At 36.8% G+C, this 20,708-nt stretch overlaps 1 protein-coding gene across 1 annotated transcript in view; it reads left to right on the top strand.

Annotated features, from left to right (window-relative positions):
- Arhgap20 (Rho GTPase activating protein 20) overlaps positions 1–19,195 on the top strand; it is a 125,678-nt gene extending 106,483 nt beyond the window's left edge. The window contains exons 10-15 of the mRNA XM_027930743.2: positions 7,345–7,523; positions 8,666–8,827; positions 12,305–12,414; positions 14,690–14,879; positions 16,003–16,117; positions 17,222–19,195. Coding sequence (XP_027786544.1) covers positions 7,345–7,523; positions 8,666–8,827; positions 12,305–12,414; positions 14,690–14,879; positions 16,003–16,117; positions 17,222–19,062 — 2,597 coding nt within the window. The 3' untranslated portion in view covers positions 19,063–19,195. The remainder of the gene's footprint in view (positions 1–7,344; positions 7,524–8,665; positions 8,828–12,304; positions 12,415–14,689; positions 14,880–16,002; positions 16,118–17,221) is intronic.
- Positions 19,196–20,708: the final 1,513 nt, after the last annotated feature.

Raw genomic sequence — 20,708 nt, 5'->3', positions numbered from 1 at the left:
ATATTTCTTGGATGTTCTGCTCATGGTTTCTTAACAGTCTTGCTGAGCTGTCTATGTTCTTTTCAAGTTGAAATACTTTATCTTCATTGTCTGATGTTCTATCTTCTAAGTGTTCTTCTCTGCTGGTAGTATTCTCAATTGAGTTTTTAAGTTGGCTTATTGCTTCCTGCATTTCTAGGATTTCTGTTTGTTTGTTTTTTATAACCTCTATCTCCCTGTATAGTTGATCTTTTGCTTCTTGGATTTGTTTATGTAATTCATTGTTGAAGTGATCTTTCATTGTCTGATTTTGCTGTCTGATGTCTTCCTTGAGACTCCAGATCATCTGAAGCATGTATATCCTGAATTCTTTATCTGACATTCCATCTGCTGCAGCTATTACCTCTTATAACGTTGAGTTGACCTGCATTGCTTGTGGTCCTTTCTTTCCTTGTCTCTTCATACTGTTCGCGTTCCTTTCTACTTGGTGAAACTGTTGTGCTATTGAATTTTCCCCCTATATATTTATATTGGTCTTGTATAGTTGGAAAGTCTCCCTCGCAGGCGCGGGCGGCGGCTCTGCCCCTCCTCCAATTGGGGCAATGTGCCTACCACGCCAGCAGGCCGCTGGGCCTGCTCTGCCGGTCGGTAGCAGGTCCGCCTACCTTGCAGGCACGGGCAGCGGCTCTGTCCCTCTGCGGGCTGCTAGGCTTGTTCTGTCGGTGGTCGCAGTTCTGCCTACTTTTCAGGCGCAGGCAGCGGCACTGCCCCTCTGCAGGCCTCTGGGGCTGTTCTGCCGGTGGGTCGCAGGTCCGCCTACCTTGCAGGTGCGGGGGTGGGGGCGGCTCTACCCTTCCTCAGGCCACTGGGCCTGTTCTGTCTGTCGGTTGCAGGTCTGGCCTGTTCTGTTGGTGGTCACAGTTCCGTCTATGTTGCAGGCGCGGGGGGAGGGGACGGCTCTGCCTCTCAGCAGGCCACTGCGCCTGTTCTGCCGGTGGTTCGCAGGCCCGCCTACCTTGCAGGAGTGGTTGGCAGCTCTGCCCCTCCGCGGGCCACTGGGCCTTTTCTGTCGGTGGTCACAGTTCCGCCTACCTGGCAGGCGCAGGGGGTGGGGGACGGCTCTGCCCCTCAGCAGGCCGCTGGGCCTGTTCTGTGGGTGGTCACAGTTCCGTCTACCTTGCAGGCGCGGGGGGAGGGGGCGGCTCTGCCTCTCAGCAGGCCGCTGCTCCTCTTCTGCCGGTGGGTCGCAGGCCCGCCTACCTTGCAGGAGTGATTGGAAGCTCTGCCCCTCCGCGGGCCACTGGGCCTTTTCTGTGGGTGGTCACAGTTCCGTCTACCTTGCCGGCGCCGGGGGAGGGGGCAGCTCTGCCTCTCAGCAGGCCGCTGCTCCTCTTCTGCCGGTGGGACGCAGGCCCGCCTACCTTGCAGGAGTGATTGGAAGCTCTGCCTCTCCGCGGGCCACTGGGCCTTTTCTCTAAATATTCTAATTCTTCTGATCATTTGCTTTCTTATGAGTTAGAAATATTATGACTAGTTCTTAGTCTGATAACATTAGGATATATTGATGTGAGTTTAATCTGGTAAAGTTGACATAATATATTATTTTACTATAGGTATTATACCATTACATAGTAAGCTCAATGCTTTGCCATTTAACTCAATTACAAAGTCATCCACACTTCACTCTACATAAGAAGTACACTTTTCTCCTGTTTCAATGTGATAATTAGTGAAAAATACAAGATATTATAGTATGATGGTTCATTTGTCTCTTGAAACAATATTGAGATAAAATGGACTCATTGCAATTTGTAGTGCCATAAGGAAGCAGGGCAAAGCAATGAAAACACTACATATCATCCCTTGTCTCAGTTACTCAACTCTACCTAGAATGTGAAGTAAGAGTAGCCATAGACAGTACATGAACAATTGAGTGGGGTGTGGTATTCCAGTAAAACTGTTAGGGACAATTTTCAATTTAATTTTATATAAAACTAGTTTTACCCCTTTTGAATTGTTTTTCAACTTTTTGAAAAAGCAAAACCATACTTGAATCACAGGCTACACAAAAAAGATTTGCCCAGGGAACATTGTTTGTTTCCTTGTGATTTAGAGGATTAAAATGAACATTTAGTCAAAAACATTCCAGCTGAAATATTCTACCAGACTTTGTAACAGAAACAAGAGCTTCCCATAAATAATATAATCATCTCTTTTAATTTGTCTTCATTCCTGTTTGTCTTTGGGAATATTTTAATTAGAAGTAGAAAAGCTATGAGGTATCTAGAAAGACTAAAGAATCAAGAAATTCTACAAATGAAATTGGCCCCTGGATGATACTCTTCATAATGTTATCAAGTTATTTCTACACAGAACTGAATAGTTTGTAGAACATTTTTTGTGCTTCAAAACAACCATTTAAGGTAACCTTATTACTCATTTACTCTGATCAGACAGACTGTGCCCAGCATTATAAAGCTGAAACCTCACATAGGTCTAGTCACAAGAGCGGAGATTCAAGAACAGGAAACCTAACGACTCCATTATGAGAGTCTGTTAACACTAACTCACTTCGTAAAACAGGCTACTTTATTTACATAGTTATTGTTTATCTTGCTGTCAGCATTCCCACTGCTACTATTACTGCGCTTGATATTTGTTTTTATTTAAAGCCAACATGCTACTGTAGAAATTGAGATTATTTGTAGTACTCCCACAGCTTCATTGTGATATAGAAAATATGACTATGTGATTATCAAAATTTAATGTATTTTAAATTCCCTTCTCTGTTACTACCTTCCCCATCCTCTGTGACCCACTCATCATCCCTAACATAAGAGGTTTAGGAGGAAATGAGTTTAACAACAATAAATTCTTCATTTCCTCTCCCTTCCCTTTTCACATATATAGCAGCCTAGTGATCTGACTTCTACTAGGGAAAATGAACTGATATTTACTTCTTTTTTAGCACATACTATAGAATTTGGCCTTATTTACCAAGTGTAGCTTTGTTATAGTCTCTGTCCATCACACTCTGCCTGTGGCCTATATATTTGAAATCCATACAACTCAAATTCTTAAGTTGCTTAGTCCAAGGAATTGGATAGTTTTCATGGTCTCCAATGTGGAAAATTGTATCTTGTTTCTATGGCTAGTAAAGGCATAAAAAAGATAATTTCTGTTAGTGTTAGCTGAGAACAATAATTATACTTTTACGTTTCCTGAATAAAATAAGCCCTCGTTAGACAGATAAAGCTCCATATATTCATTCTGAGAGATGCCTTCTCTAATTAGCTTAAGAAAAATTTCCCTGTTAAGTGAATATAGAAATTTGAAAAAAAAGGTTGGTAATGACTACTTCGTATGGAGAAGATCTACTACTAGATAGTCTTACACTGAAAACTGAATAGCAGTTGGTCTCTCAGAAGGCTACCCTTGAGACTTAGATTAGTGTCACTCATCTTTGGGGTGGTTGATCCTCAGTGAGACAGCTCTAGAGTAAATGGGGATGTAAACATTCAAATATTTGATCTCAAAACCCAACTCAGACATCATTTCTAGGGTATCTTTGTTTCTTCAGACATGTAGCTGCCCCTTCTGTAATGTCTCCAGAGCACTTCATATTGCAACATAAAAAATTTACATTATGGGTTGGGGATATAGCTCAGTTGGTAGAGTGCTTGCTTCGCATGCACAAGACCCTTGGTTTCAATCCCCAGCACCACACAAAAAAATTACATTATGATTGTTTATGTGTCTACATGTATCTTTAAGACTGTTAGCCTCTTAAACATGGGAACTTATCTCAGGGCTTAGTCTAGTGTATAGGACAGAGCAAAAGTCAAAGATTGAATGGCATAGGTACATCTAATATGGAAAAACTATAGGGGAGTGAAATAGTTCCAGAGGTTAAGTAGGATCTGAGTAGGGTCTGAAGTAGCTCTTGAGGTTCCATCCTGAACTGATTCCCAGTTTTAATCCCCACCTCACCCCCAAGGCTGACTTTCCACATCTGCTTGAGACTCAGGACTAAACTGGAATTGAAATGGACTTTTATGGTAGATAGTAAAATATAGAACACATATTTTTCTTCTACCTTTTTGATCCATTATTTCGGTTTTTTCTCCCATGTGAATTTCCTACTCTGGGCAGCATTGGGGGCGGGGGGGTGATATTCTTAATTTAGAGAGTCATATGGCCAGACTAGAATTCTAATTAAAACCTTTTGGTGTTGTGACCTATAAGGTTTTATGAATTGTAATACAAATATTCAGTTTTCTAATTTAAGCATGAAAAAACACTAAGCCAAAATCTTGCCAGCGTTATTTAGGAAAGTCATATTTATATGAATTTAGCTTGCTTTACATTTATATCACCCTTTTTATGGCAATAGCATGTTTTTTCATCAGCCTTCAACATTTAGAAGGTAAGCACTATGCTCTATAAGCTCTGCAAGAAAGTAAACTTTAATGAAATTTTCTTCTCATTCCCAGAGGGAATCTGAACTTTCATATTGAATGTTGTACACAACATAACAAAAGGCAAGGCTGCAGCTGAAAGTCTTTAGAATAAAATAAAGGACTCAATTTCTACTTTATCCTCTGTCTACATTCATGAGATATCTGAGTATGTAATTTATTGATAGAACATTCTTTAAAAGTGCATTAGGGACTAGAGTTGTGGCTCAGTGGTACAGCACTTGCCTAGCATGTGTGAGGCCCTGGGTTTGATCCCCAGCACTGCATATAAATAAATAAATGAAATAAAAGATCCATTTATAAATAAATAAATGAATTTTTTTTAAAGTGCATGAAAGCTAAAAGCCTAATATGATAGTTTTGGAAATAGTAAAACCAGGTTAAATATGCACATACCAGACTTGAGTACAGGTACTAAATGTATATATAACATATATATTAAACAAACATTTGCACAGATTGTTAGACATACAGAAACTCCCTGATCTTAGAAAGGGTTTCGTGTGTGTATGTGTGTTTATGTGGATATTGGGAATGTCAGAATAGGAAGAAAATGCTTTAGTTGAGGAGAAGAATGATATTGTTTCATGTCTGCATACCTCTTAAAGGCTTCTAAATGAATGGAGAGTGGGTGCTGAGAGGAGATTGGTATTATGACAGCTTTACTCAAGATCACTTTGACCCATGCCCTATGCAAAATAGTGTTTTTCACACATTATCTTACATAACCCTCTCAATAAGACTTTTGAGAGATAAGTCAGATCCTTTTCCTTTTAAAGTTGAAGAAAGAGGTTAAATGACTTGCCCAAATGAGTGTCTGAACCAGGAGTCAGACCAGGCTACTGACTTTCGAACTTTTGCACACCTGAGTGTACAGAGATGACATACTTACTGTAATCTAAATAAGAGTAAGGTGAATCATGGTCATCATAAGGCCATTTGATAAGGTGTTGCTTGTTAGCTTATCCTCACAAAACTTGGCCTTTTTCATTTTTGGCTATTTTGAAACAAATGAAGTACTGCATCACTTTATAGCAAGTAGTATAAAAGACTTATTGAAATTAGTATTTGACACTGCTGACTCTGTTCTTGGATCATCTTCTTCAGTTGCATTATCAGGGAATTTTGGAGAGTTAAGCATCAGTGCTAGGTATGTCTGTCACATAAACAATGCCACACAGCCAGAGTTTGATGACCAATCCCATTCACTCTCACTTGCATCTTGCATCGTACCATGAGTGGCATTGTGGCTCTGTTAACCTTAATTGCAAGATGTTTAGAATCTGCCCCACAAATGCCTACTTCAGGTAGCAGCCAGAATGTGGACAGAATTTATTTACAGTACTTGGGCTTCCACTATCAGGTTTTCTTCTTTCTGGCACTCTCTCTTACCGCCTATCCTCATGCTAAAAGCCATAAGAAGAAACTCAGTGCTGTATGCACTTTTATAAAGGAACTTTAAAGGTTTTTTTTATTTTCATATTATATGAAAACCCATTAGCTTTCATATTAAAGTTAAACACAAATGACACCAAAAATGTTTTGGCACTATGGTGTTGTGAAGTCATAATTCATTGTCCATCTTTCTTTCTTCTGCTTATTTTGCTAATGATATCTTTTTCCACATAAAGTTCTTCTCAATTTTAATGCAGAGCATGGTGCCAGATGTTCCATCTGTTGAAATCTTGATCTTTCAAAATCCAAATGGAATGCAAATGCCTCCAGAATTACTCCTCTCCCTCCTACTGGGTAGATGTGATTTGCTTTCATCTGAATGCCTTTGATATTTTGTTTCCCCCTTTTTAACATTTTATTTATTAATATACTGTTTTTCTCCTCACCACCACCAGCCTTGTTTCTTATTAGATTATAAATTCACTGCGGCCAGGACAAGATTCACTCATGTTTGTAGCTGTGCATAAAGTTAGGAACTGAAAAAATAGGTGAGAGTTTTTACATTTGCAAAGAAAGGAAAAATTTTAGGACATCAGCTTTCTATCTCTGTTTTCAAATGTAGAGTGGTGAGACATCCATGATAAAGCTTTGTTTTTTTCTGGAAAACAACTTAATAGAAATAATTCCTTCTCCCAGCTCCTTTCCCCCTTTTCCTTCGCTCTTCCTCCTTGCTTTTTCTCACTATTTAATTCTAATGCAATCCTCAGCTTTTTTTTGTATGACTACTCATTTTTTTAAAAATATTTATATTTTTAGTTGTAGTTGGACACAGTGCCTTTATTTTGTTTATTTTTATGTGGTGCTGAGGATCGAACCCAGGGCCTCCTCGCACGTGCTACATGAGCGCCCTACTGTTGAGCCAGCCCCTACTCGTTGTTTTTAATATTTTTTATTAGTTGTCGATGGACATTTATTTATTTATTTATTTATTTATATGCAGTGCTGAGAATTGAACCCAGTGCGCCTCACAAATGTGCTCTACCACTGAGCCACAATCCCAGCCCCTAATCTTTAAACTGGAAAAAATGTGAGCTGGGGTATAGCATAGTAATACTGCACTTGCCTACCATGTGTGAGGTCCTTAATTCAATTCCTAGTACCACAAAAATAAATAAAGTGGGAAAATGTATTGGTATGAATTACTTTTTGCTTTAAGTTTTACAGTTGAAATTTTCACCTTTGAAAATTTAGTGCCAAAACTCAAGCCAACAGTCTGGTAACGTCCCAAAAACAGGTAGAAAAAGAACCCAAACACTTAATTCTTCCTTAATTTGTAAAATACTATAGTGAAATTTTATAGACTGTATTGTCAGTAATAAAGAACATCTATAAGCATTTTCTCTCTTTGAGCCATTGTAATAGTATAAAATAGAAATTCTAGAAATAAGGTTAAGTGAATTAAACAAGTTTTCTTAATAATTTCACTTCTTAGATTCTGGTCAGAAGACATTTAAAAGGAGAAGATCTATCATACACTGGGCCTTTTGGCGGGGTTCTAGCACTCATCTGGACAACTTGCCTACGTCACCAACATCTCCTATGTCGGGACAGCTCTTTGGAGTGTCTCTCCCAGATGTTTGTGAGAATGACAACCTGCCAAAACCTGTCTTGGTGAGTGTTGTTTGGGAAGGTAAGCTAATGGGAAAGTTTGGGAAGGGAGAACCCTAGGAGGTAAATCTCTCCTCAAATTGGAAAATTATAGATAACCCTGCCTTTTGCTAAGAATCTTCATTTTTACTGAAAAAATTTAAAATATGATTGAGCGATTATAGAATCATAAGGAAGAGATGATCTAGTAAACTGGCCCAAGAAATAGCAATATTAAACCTGTTCAAATAAATTAGAATTTGCTCTGTAGACAAAGAATCTACATTATCCCCACAAATCCTTTCTTGAACTCCAGAGTGTTCTGAAAAGCCTTATTTTTAACATTTTAATAGAAGAAACTTCACAATCTTTCCTTTCTTGAAGTTTTAAAAACTGGTTTACTTATATTTCAAGTGTTTGGACATCAAGATGTATCCCCTGGCATTTAGTTATCTTTTCTTATAGAAAGAGTCTAACGAAAAGCACTAAGTTTGCATCTTCTCCAGTTGGTGTATTAAGTAATCACTGATAAATAACATTTATTGAATATCCAGTATTCTAACATTGTAGTAAATGTGTGGCATTTTATGCTATATTGTGCACTCTAAGTACCAGACACTAGGACAAGTCACTTTATTGTTTATCCTTCACAACAAATTAAGGGAGGAATAATTATTATCATCATCATTCTTACTTTACAAATTAAAAAGGAAAGAAACTTTAGAATCTTACCCAAGATTACACAGTAAATCAGTGGCATAGCTTTCAAATCTCATAGATTGCTTGTGCCCAAAACTCCCTTTACTTCCTACACTAAAAGTACAGGGTACACAGATAGAAGCAAAATTAGAGAACACTAAAAACTACTCAGCAATTTTTCAAGAATACATCGTTATTAACTGTAGTTGCCATGTTATACAATAAATCAATTGAACTCATTCTTCCTGTCTAACTAAAATTTTGTATGCTTGGGTCAATATCTCCCCAACCATGTTCCCAGCCCCACCATGTTCCCAGCACCTAGTAATCACTGCTTTATGCTCTAAAAAGTTGGTGATTCTGAATCCTTCTAGCTATCCATCTGGCTCTAATCCTTCAGGGCTTTCAAACTGACCTCTGTATGTATGAAGTACCATTTAGGGTTTTTTCCCTTTGTTTTCCCATAGGACATGCTTTTCTTTCTTAATCAAAAAGGCCCCCTCACAAAAGGCATCTTCAGACAATCAGCCAATATGAAGTCCTGCAGAGAGCTAAAAGAGAAACTGAATTCTGGAATTGAAGTGCACCTAGACTGTGAATCTATTTTTGTGATAGCGTCTGTCTTAAAGGTAAGAAAAGTTCACCCTTTATGCACCCCATCACATAGGCACAAGATACATAGTTTGTTTCATTATTAACATTATTTCTGTTTGCAAAGAGACATAATACCTGTGGGATGTAAGTGTTAAAAAAACATTACAACATTTAAAGCTATCACCAATATGACATATCAGATATGCTTTAATTATTTCCCTCCTGCAATAATCTTATCTTCACTTCTGCCACAAAATGAAAATTTAATTAAAATTTAAAATAGTCAAAATACACACAGTATGTTTACCATGTTTTCTTATCTCACTGCTTTCCTAATGAAGACAATGTTTTAAAAAGTAAACTTTAATTAAGCTGTTGAAGATAGTCACGGAAGTTTACCATAATAAACAAATATTTGCCTTACAACTAAAACAAAGTTAGTAAGGCCACTGAAAATTCTATTTCCATAATCATGCCCACAAATATTCCTTCCCTTCATTCTCTAATTCTTTCTACTTTATAAGTGGAGTAGGAATGACTGCAACATCTGGACCTTCTTTTCTCTTTACCACATTGATTCTTACTCTTCACCCATGTTTACTTAAGTCACTCCTATAGAGAGTTCTAATATTTTCTTCCCTACACTCCTGGAAATGCCCTATATTTTTGGGAAACCTCAGGTCAAAAAATCAACTTTAAGCAGAGCTTTTGACCCCAGCAATGGTTGCCAAACACATGTCTCAGACTCCCATCTCTCAAGAGGTTGGGATATATTTAGGCCAGGGGTAGTAATGGTCCCACCTTGCAAGCCTAGGACCTACAGAATGAAAACAAAGGAAAACTCATACTCCAGCTGAGAGGCCAGCTGCTTATATAACCAACTTCATATTAAAAATCAGGCATTTCTTGATAAATGGGCCAAGTCTACCCTTAAACAAACCCTGCTGTCAATTTATGCAATAAAATATCATTTGAGAGGTATTTGAACTAGAGTAATCTAATCTGTTTTGCACAGAGTTTTAATTACTGTCCAAACCTGGAATACAATAAAGATATACATGGCATGCTGTGCGTGCGTGTGTGTGTGTGTGTGTGTGTCATGAATTTTTTTCATTTAATTGGATTTTCACCCATCTCTTAATTTAGAAAGGTAAAGCCTAAGTTAGAAAATTTTTCTTGCCATGTTCTTTGCATCACCACAATTCTTAATAGTTCCTTGCTGAATTATTAAGTCTATTGCAAAGCATGTTCTAGAAGAGCTAATTTGTGTTTCAAATTACAGGAATATTAATTGTCCAAAAACATGCAAAACACAAAAACAATGACACTAATGGTTAAAGAGTTGTGTTAAATGGGTTCTGAGTAACTCGTTTTGTTATGTAATTGTTTTACTCCCATCTAATTCAAAATAGTTTCTAGGAAAGAAGATAACTATCAATTTAAAATTTGTTTTGCAAAAGTTTTCTTGTTTTTAAGACTATTTTGAAGCAGTACTTAGGTTTTCCTTTAATTTTTTCAATTCAATTGGTTTTGTTCAAATATAAGCTTAAATCTTCAAACTAAAATTGGACAAAAATTTCTTGAGGCACTATAACTTTGATCTCTCAGATCTTTGATGAAAAGTTCATATTTAATCTATAGAATCTCAGATGAATTAGAAAGTTTTCATTACCTAGGTCCTGGTTTTGAAAGGGAGAATTTCAGTTCAATGCTTTAAGTTACTAGTTGTAATTCAGAACCAGCTCTCACATTCCTGTCAGCTGTAATGGTGGTTTTATTTCGTAACTTGTTATTCCAGCTGTGGGAGAGTTCATTGAGATGTTACGAGTTATTATCTTTCAAGTGTAGGTTTAAGATTTAATGATGTTTTTCTTCAAGACAGATCATAAGAGTGTTTTCCACCGAGATTTAAAAAGAGCTATTGTCACTACCCCATTTTTAAGAAACAGATTTTTCCTCTCCCAATCTGAATTTTAAAGTGAGTACAGCAACTAAAATTAGTTTGGAATTATGAAAACTCAGTAGATTTACCCAAAAAGAGGTAACTTTTGTGACGACATAGCTGAATCACATTTTTTACTGGAAGATATAATAAAACAGCTAGACAGAGGAAGACTTTGAATTACTCCCTTTTCTTATTAGCCACTCTATTTTTTAAAATTATGGTAGTAGAGTAACATGACCACAAAGAAGTTCTTAAAGTTATCTGAGCATCTCAATTATAGTTGATTGACTTCCTTGTCCCTCATTAATATTTAACCATATGACACAGTAAAGAGTTCACTAATGGCCTCTTCTCTGGCTGGGACCGAACTTGATGATGATGTGCAGAAAGTAGGTGAGGATCTGTCCCAGTCCTGGAAGAGCTTCTAGCAAAGGAGGAGACGCCCACATAATTAGCTGACTGTAGCAATAAGCTGCCACAATTCCTGTATTAGTAATAATATTTGAGCTGTAAGTAACAGGTTGTACATTGCTGCCTTCTGTAAGGCACATGGTTAAAATTATTGATTTATTTTCCTAGCAAGTTAAAATTGCCCAATTTCAGATTTTCATATATCTCAATATTTAAAACAGGAATTTTCAAGAGGATCATCAACCATGGGTATAGTACTCAGATACTAAATGGAGTTCTCTCTGCCTACAGTTTACCAAGGTGGAGATCAGACTGAAACCTTGGTCTTATTAATGCCATTCCAAAAATCAACACAGAATTAGCCACAACCAACTCTTTAGGACCAGGACCACATTTAGTTTACTTTAAACTTTTTGTAAATAAAGGTCAAACAGCAATGCCCATGGTTATATCCTGCTTGTGTTACAGTCTGTCTTACTACACCTAGCCCTGCCAAGATGACAGCAGAATAGAGTTTCCAGGAAAATAATATACTAGGAGTACTGTTCCCAAGTTCCTAGAACCCAGACATCACCTAGAATTCTGTCTCGCCTGAAATACTTGAGATACCTTCAGTGGGGTAATACAGGAAGAAAAGTTGTAGAACATTATTACCACCACTGGTATTGTTTTAAAATAACAGACTTTTATTTATTTCTCTATTCCAAGCACATCAAACATTGTATCACATATATAAATAATTACATATAGAGTGACTGAATGTTACCAACTTATGAACCTCACAGATATCTTGGTGCCTTTCCTTGAACTAGCTATTTAAAAAAAGGAAAAATAGAAAAAAGGATTTAGGATAGTTTACTGCCAGATCCTGTCACATTGTACTAATTTGCTAAAATGTATACAAAATAGGAGGTTTCATCACAAATAGATTGCCTTTTATTTTTCCTACCATAATCCCAACTTTAATTATCCCAGTGGTTTCTTGTTAGGAAAAAAAAAATCAAAGCATGTGATCTGTGTGTACAAGTTAATAGAGAGTTGGCACAGAGTTCTGTGTACTTAAAAGAACAAGAAGACTTAACTTTTCTAATTTATCCAACACCTATTTTCAATGAGAATGATTTAAAATATTTGTTTTTTTGTTTGTTTGTTTAAGGATTTTCTACGAAATATTCCAGGAAGTATTTTTTCATCAGATCTCTATGATCACTGGGTCTGTGTAATGGATCAAGGAAATGATGAAGAGAAAATAAATACAATTCAAAGGTAGTTTTTATAATTTGGTCATTCTCAAAAATAGAAATACTTATTTTTAAGCTTGTTTATTAAAATGACAATTTTTAAAGTCTTATCCATGGGGACCAGTTTTAAAATAGTTTTTTTTTTTTTTTTTCCTGCCGGGCACAGTGGTACACACCCTGTTAACAGTGATTTGGGAGACTGAAACAAGAGGATAGCAAATTCAAGTCCTGCCTTAGCAATTTAGCAATGCCCTGTGTCACACACACACACATACACACACACACACACACACACACACACACACAAACAACTTGGGATGTAATTCAGTGGTAAAATGCCCCTGGGTTCAATCTGTTGTGGCTGTTTCTTTCTCCCTGATCTTATTAACATGGAATACTTGAACATTATATACCTTCTATATATCTGAATCTGATAGGAGCTAAAATTCATTATTCTACTAGTTAGTATTGTATGTCCAGTATGTAATTTATGATCTGAATCTGGGAACTTATTTAACTAATCAGAAAACTCCACATACATTAAATTCAGTAACTGGAGTCATGCAGATAAAATGATTTGTTTCCTCTGTAGGTAATCACAGACTGGTAGAGTATAGAGGTAAACTGAGAATAACAATAACAATACAGTTTAATCAGTGCTATAAAAATGTATTTGGAGGGCAGTTGACTCCTTAAGAAGTACCGTGGAAAAAAGGGAGTAGCCAAGTCACAGTCTGATCACAAAGAACGCACTTCTATTCTCATACACAGAGATTTCCAGTAGAATTCTCTACTGCATTTCTACCCACATGTCCTACATTATACGAAAACAGGAAAGAAGTGTCCACTAACAAAAGCAATATGCCAGTACTGTGAAAATTCTTGAATCCTAATCATTTATTTGTATATTTAGTTTTATCTAGAACAACTTTCAATTACATGCTACTATTAAGATCTTTTAACAGTATAATGTTGTATAGTTATTGAAGACACCAGAAACAAAAGCCATAACAAAATGCTGCATCCATTTTCATTATAGTTTGGTGTGAACCAATAATATATAGTAAGCTTCAAATTTTATACTTTGTCCAAAACATTATGTTCTACAAATTGATAAATGATGTTTATTTTTTAAAAAAGATAAAATCATAACACTAGTGCAAATATAAAATAAACCTGTGAAAGATTTTATTTAAATTATTAATGAAGGAATCATTAAGATGTTACATCCAGTTCAAAGAAGATTTCAAAGTACCAAAACTTAATAACAGTTGGATCAGAAATACTGAAATGAATTTACAGAGACATACAAATCTGGCTTTTTCTACCAGGGCAGTGATGAAGATAAGTCAATCTTTTTCTCCACCAGACAGGATTTTATTCTATAAACAAGTACTAGGTAACTGTTGTCAGTTCAATTTATCTTCAATTTAAAGAGTTTTGTAAAATAGCTCAAAGGCCCTTATAAAATCAGGTAACCCAAAATCATATGCTAGATGTTTGATTTACACCCTATCTTCTGATCTATCTCAGAGTCTTTCATAACATCCCTATCACCTTGCTCTTTGTCAGTCCTCTGTGCTGAAGAAAGGCCTTTGTTATTTGTACAGTAGTAATTAGACTACCTTCTTCAAGTTTTCAGGTTCTTATAGAAAAAAAGAGTCGTGAATATCAGCATGTATATCATACATATGCACACTCACACTGGTAGTAAAAATAATTTTCAGTGAATGATCACTTAAAAGTCCTTAAAATGGGAACAATAGAAAATACACCAATATAAGCTTGGCTTATATGTGAGAGTAATACCAATAACAGATGTAGAAGAAAACTGACCTTGGAAGCAACTAGAACAGGGCCCGGGCTCTCAGACCTAGAAGTCCTACTGGATTAATTTGGGGTTCTCACCAACAGAAAGCATTCCTGTGTTGCTACTTGAAAATAATGAAGCACATTATCAAAAAGCTTTTTGTGAGAATATTTTGAAATGTTGCAATATTTACCTAAGTTAAAACACATTGTACTAGTTTCAGGGGAAATATTTCAGGCAGCATTTTTCTGAGACATTTTTCTACAGTTTTTCATTAAATTATAAAGATAATATATAAACAAAAAAATTTCCAGTGCTTATTTTCTCCCTTTTTCTGTACTTTCTTTGCATAGTACCACATGACTGAAACTCTGGAAAATCCCTTTTGATTTTCATGGTTCCCCATAAAAAATAAAGGTTGCCTTGTCTTTATTATAGGATTTTTAATAAAACATCTTGCTTAAAAAGTGTATTTCTTTTCTGTCTTTAGGCTACTAGACCAGCTTCCAAGAGCCAATGTTGTTCTCCTAAAGTATCTGTTTGGGGTATTACGTAACATTGAGCAACATTCCTCATCCAATCAGATGACTGCATTTAATTTAGCAGTATGTGTAGCTCCAAGCATTCTTTGGCCTCCTACTTCCTCCAGCGCAGAACTAGAAAGTGAATTTACAAAAAAGGTAATTAAATTTTTCATTTTTATGCCTTAAGGGACTGGGGACTGTGTCCCCATTTTGAAAATGTACTCTGAAAGACAATTTTTAAAATAGCTTATGTATATAGTTACACTGAAATTTGAGTTATAAGTTTCAGTTACTGACTATGGAGTGTTCTTTCCTATTCTGATAGACTATAGGAAGGTGATGTAAGCAGAAAAGTTATAGCGGTTATTTCTCTTTTCCCTTTAAGGAAGCTAACCAGTAGAACTAACTGAAACCACAGGATGATAAGAAAGCAGTTGTTTAAAAAATAAATAAGGACTTTGGAATAAGACAAGCCAGAGTTCAATTTTCAGACCCACCTCTTACCAAATATACAACATCCTCATCTAAAATAAGGAGGTGGTGATGACATAATAGTTGCTAGAAATCATACCCCTGTAAATGCCTAGTTATTAATAAGGGGTTTGGAAATATCAGTTCCCTTTGCTCCCAACATTTCTCCTGCCCCTTGGCCTTAGCTCTTAGGATAAGGAAATACAGAAAGGTTCTAATACGTCTCAGGGGAGGCACAAAGTTCAGTAGTAACTCTTTCCTCTTCCCCAAAGTGCCTCCAGTTAGGGAGTATAATACAAGACAGTACATGGATATAGACTAGATAGTAAAACCATAAGTTTTCTCTCAAGTTCTCTCCTTCATGAACTCTCCTCCCAAACTTATAACAAACCTGCTCTTTATACAAGAAATACTTTTATAAATCTTTATCTCTTGGTATTTTATGAAGTTTAATAGCAATATATATTTCTCTACTCCCAAATGCCCTATAGAGAATACTTGAAATTACCCTCATTTTGAAGAAGGAGCTACTGGTATTAAGGGTTATCATTAAACCAAAACCAAAAATAATAATTTTAACTAGTGCACTAAAATTAGTTTCTGTGTCCATACTACTCTTGAAAGTATTATAGATTTTTAGGATAAACTTTTAAAATATACAAGTAGTATGCTTTTATATACTTTTTAAAAAAGGAATTTCTCAGAATTTTTGCATTTTCTTATTTTAAAAAAATCAGGATTCATATATGAACATTTATAAACATATGACATGAAAAGTGGCACTTTAATTTTGTCCTTTTTTGTTTAGGTTTCCCTGCTTATACAATTTCTGATTGAAAATTGCTGTAGGATATTTGGAGAAGAAATCACTTCCCTCCTGGGAGAAGTTTCAGTGAGATGTGACACTAGAGAGAATGTCCCAGGTATTGTGAGGAAGTGGATTGGTTTATGTAAGAACTAGACAGATGTCTGTGAAGATGCTAGGACAGTGGTTGTCCTGATGCTCTGAGAATGAAGGGAGCCTCTGACCTAGATCAGTAAGGCCCTGGGCTCTCTTTCCTTCTTTAGAAGGCCTGCTAGTAGGTCAGGGTATGTTAACAGCATGTTGGGGTTAAGAAGTTCAGGAAGTGAGTTGCGTGCTGTGCCATGATGGTTGAAGGCTTTATTTTAAATAAAACTTTGAGGAAACCCAACACATTCTTATGCATACACATATACCTGTGTGTGTGTGTGTGTGTTTGTGTATACACACACATATATACAGACTTTATATATGTGTGTATAATTTATATGTGTGTGTGTGTGTATTTTATATATATGTATAGACTGCAGTGATTGAAACTGGAATAGAAGGCCCAGAGCCAGGCCTGAGTTTTTTCTTCCTTCTAGTAGACCCTGAGATGCTATTCTTTGTTCTATGAAACTATTTGAAAACAACTAGATCATTGGGGGAATCTTAATTCAAAGGTATATAATCTCTAAAATATGAATTCTTATATATCTTTGGCCAGTTATTCTGTGCCTCCACACATCAATACCTTCATTTATAAAATGTAGATAACAATATCTAAATGTGGATAATAATGTCTATGGTTGTTGTAAAGATTAAGTAAGGTAATGAACTTAACTTTAAAGAACTTTGAAAAAGAGAAATTGGTAGGGTTAATTAATGATGTCCTCAAGACTAGAGTTAATTATGTGTAATCACCAGCAATCTATGTTAGAAGATAGTCTTATTCAAATATAAGTATACCTGCCATTAATTCCTTCCTATTTTTCAACATTTTTGGTCTTAGTTTGTTGAAATTCCATTTCATTAGTAACTGAGATAAATCTAGTATACCAAACAGGTTTTTATTTCTTCTGCACTAGCAGTTGGGAAGACTGCAAAACATCCTTTTTCCTTCTTGAGAGTAGGAATTTGAACACTACATGTAAAGAACATTAATCTAAGCATAGTTTGATGGCAGCATGGGCTATATTTGTGGTAAGTAAATTTGTTGATTATAGTTTGCTTTTTTTGACAGATATCTCTTGCTTCCAACTGAATGACTCCTCCTATGACAGCTTGGAAAATGAATTAAATGAGGATGTTGATGCTCCATGTAGTGATTTGGTAAAGAAACTTGGTCAGGGTAGCAGAAGTATGGACTCTGTCTTAACCCTAAGTGACTATGACCTTGATCAGCCTGAGGTGGAAGGTCTTTTAACCTTGAGTGATTTTGACTTAGACCATTCTAAAGATGAAGACATTCAAATGAAGCAGCCTCTTGAGACAAAGCCGGTGAACATTTCAGGAATGTATAGAAAGGCTGCACTGGGGGAACATGCCAGGGCCCCATCTGGCACTTGTTTACCCAGCTACCTGTCCACAACTACAACAGATGCTCCAAAAATCCTGCGGCGACACCGCCGCTGTTCAGAACCAAGCATTGACTACCTAGACTCAAAGCTTTCCTATCTCAGGGAGTTTTACCAGAAAAAGCTACGTAAGTCCAGCTGTGATGTAATCCTTTCTCAAAAAGATGAGGACTGTCTGAAGCAGAATCAGTCTCTCCAGGAAGAGGGTAGGACATGTTCAGTAACAGGCACTGATGTCAATGAGAAGAATGCCACAAATCAGAACATTAAGAAGAAAAGCTTCTCTGGTAATGAAGGAAATCATGTGAAACTTTTCACCAAGTCTAAGCCCATGGCCATTTCTGTGGCATCTTATAGTCATATACCCTCCCGGGATCATTCCAGGAACCAAACCTTTGATCCAGATTCATCTGGATACTCCCCACCACACACAGCAGATGCCCCCAAGAGTTCAAGGACACATCGGCGCTGCTCAGAGCCTAACATAGATGACCAGAACTGCAAACTGACCTATCTCCGAGGGATTTATTCAAAGAAACAACATAAAACCAGCTGTGAAGCTGGTCTCTTGCATGGAGAGGAGGATTATCTCAAACGGCATAAGTCTTTGCAAATGGAGGGGCAAAAGCTTATCAATCAGAGTTTAGTCATGGGGATTGAGGTGGGCAAGAGCAGTTCCACAAACCAAAGCACTGAGAAGGTTTTACCCCCTAGACTAAACCTTGGCCCCCGAGCCAGCTATTCCAGCTTATCTTCGCCAGGCACTTCCCCATCTGGCTCTTCAGTAAGCTCCCAGGACAGTGCTTTTTCTCAAATTTCTGAACAGTCTGTGTTCACGCCCACTGAAACTTCCTCTCCAATAGATTGCACTTTTCAGGCTCAAAGAAAGCAAGAAGAGCTTTCTTCTGACTTTAGTAGTTCTAGCTTCATTTCTGGAATGCCTGGTCCCTCAACAGGGCAGGCCAGCAATCAACCAGCTTATACAAAAAAGGACAATACTGTAGAGTGGCATTCACAAATGCATTCTGTAACTCTTCATCCCAGCACATGGTTGAGAAATGGTGTGGCCAGTTTGAAAAACTGGTCTCTCAAAAAGAAAGTAAAGGCAGCCAGACCAGAGGAAAAGAAAATCTGTTCCCTAAAAGGACCCTTGGAGTTACCTCCTCATGCTTCTCATGCCAACTCACTGCAAGAAAGACAGAAAGACATACCCTTCCAGGTAGCTGAAGGATTTGGAGCTATGCAGACAGCCCAATGGTATAGTTCTTATCCCTGTCAGGATTCAGAGAAACTCTGTGGCTCTCCATTCAGCCTAGTGGAAAGCAAACTCAAGCTTTGTACAAAGTCCCACGAGAGAGGAGAGAGGGGAGGGCACTCTTCTGCTGGTCCCATGGCTTGGGGAAGGGCCTCAACCAACTCTATAACTGTGGAAGATGTGGACAGCCCAGATGCAGGGCCTGTAGTGGTGTGTGATGATGGGGACAGACATTTAACCAAAGACATTTAACCACAGTAAGAGTCTGATGTCTGCAAGAACAGAAACTTAGCTAATAATAACATAAAGACAGTAATTATTATGACCTCTTTTTATAAAATATCTGGGATAGGTAATATAAGGATAATCATTGCTAATACTTAGGACAACAAAACACTTCTTTCTATTGAGACAACTTGTCAAAAACTGTATACTAAAATTTTCAGCATCTAATATTTTGGAGGTTTTTCCTTTTTAAAACGTGGGATTGATCCTGTCATGAGATTTTAAGAGATGCATGCACAGGGCTAGAGAAAGTGCCCTCTGTAGAAGCCTACCTGTGTCAACAAGTCTGAGATCAGTGTTCTGAGAAGACCAAAATATCATAAATTGAAGAATCAGAGACAGAGAGAAAAGGGAATGGTATAAAGAAACCATCCACTTTCTGTGGAATGTTTTTAAATAAGTAGGCAAGAAAAAAAGACCACTAATCAAAGCATTAAGAAGAAAAGCATGTATGGTAATGGAGGAAATCATGTAAAACCTTTCCCTAAATCCAAACCTGTTGGTTCTAAGCAACTTCTTATAGGTGAATAGTTAGAATGAAGGAAGATGCACATCTCTTTTTAGTGATATGCTCCAAATTGGTTAGGGAGGCCTGATAATTTATTTCCAGGTGAGGGGATGTAACCATTATAACCTTTAAAGAAAGAGAAGAAAGGTCTATGGATATAATATGAAATATAGATCTATAAACCATGAGTCAAGAGACAAGAACATGGTGTGGGGGAAAGGGTATGATTAAAATGATTAGGGCAAACAGGGTCATGTCCCTTAGAGGTAGCACCTGTAGGTCCAAAGAGCTTATGACACTGGCCATCTCAGTCACAGATGTGTGAAGTAGATTTCACCTTATAACCAACCACTCCCATATTAATACTATATGTCCATATGCATCTTTTATGGTATAATTAATATATTAAGTCAGCAGGGACTCCCCTTACCCTTAGGCATACTACTGGCAGAATTGCAAGATGTGAATGAAGCTTTTAGAGTGTCTTTCTGGAATAACTTACTTCTGTACTTACCAAAAATAATAGTTATAGCCTTTTTTTCTTTCATATTGACAAATAGAAAAATTACCCACCTAATTTGAAGCATAGAAGAAAATAGTTGCTAAGGTTCTTTAATGACTATTCCCACTCTGCTCCCTTAGATACTTAATGTGAATAGTCTGTTAATATTGCTGTAAAGTATTATATGATTTGAAGCAGGTTACATGTCATTTTATTATACTTCATCAATCTGTAATATATTAGACTGATGCTTTAAAATGCTTTGAGTTTGTATAATATATCTTGACAAATTTTATTACCACATGTTATGTAATAAATGTGTATTTTTGTACTTGCAGAAACTGCTGCTAACTTTTAAAGTTGTTTGATTTTCAAGGCACTGATAATGGATATGTATGAATTCCATGCTGTCTGTTAAATAAAATGCCATTCTACAGAGTTCACAGTCCCATCAGAGAAATATTGACATTGGGGAGTTGTTTTAGTCTATGAACTTTATCTCTGCCTCACAGTGAAATTTCTTGGGATATAGTTAATGCTGATTTGATCTTTGAGCGTTTAGAGTAGGGTTTTTTCTCTTTTATATTTTTAAAATCTTATTTA

Source organism: Marmota flaviventris, chromosome 9 (genome assembly GCF_047511675.1).
Source record: "Marmota flaviventris isolate mMarFla1 chromosome 9, mMarFla1.hap1, whole genome shotgun sequence".
NCBI classification, from domain to species: domain Eukaryota; kingdom Metazoa; phylum Chordata; class Mammalia; order Rodentia; family Sciuridae; genus Marmota; species Marmota flaviventris.
This window is presented reverse-complemented; position numbering and strand designations above follow the sequence as displayed.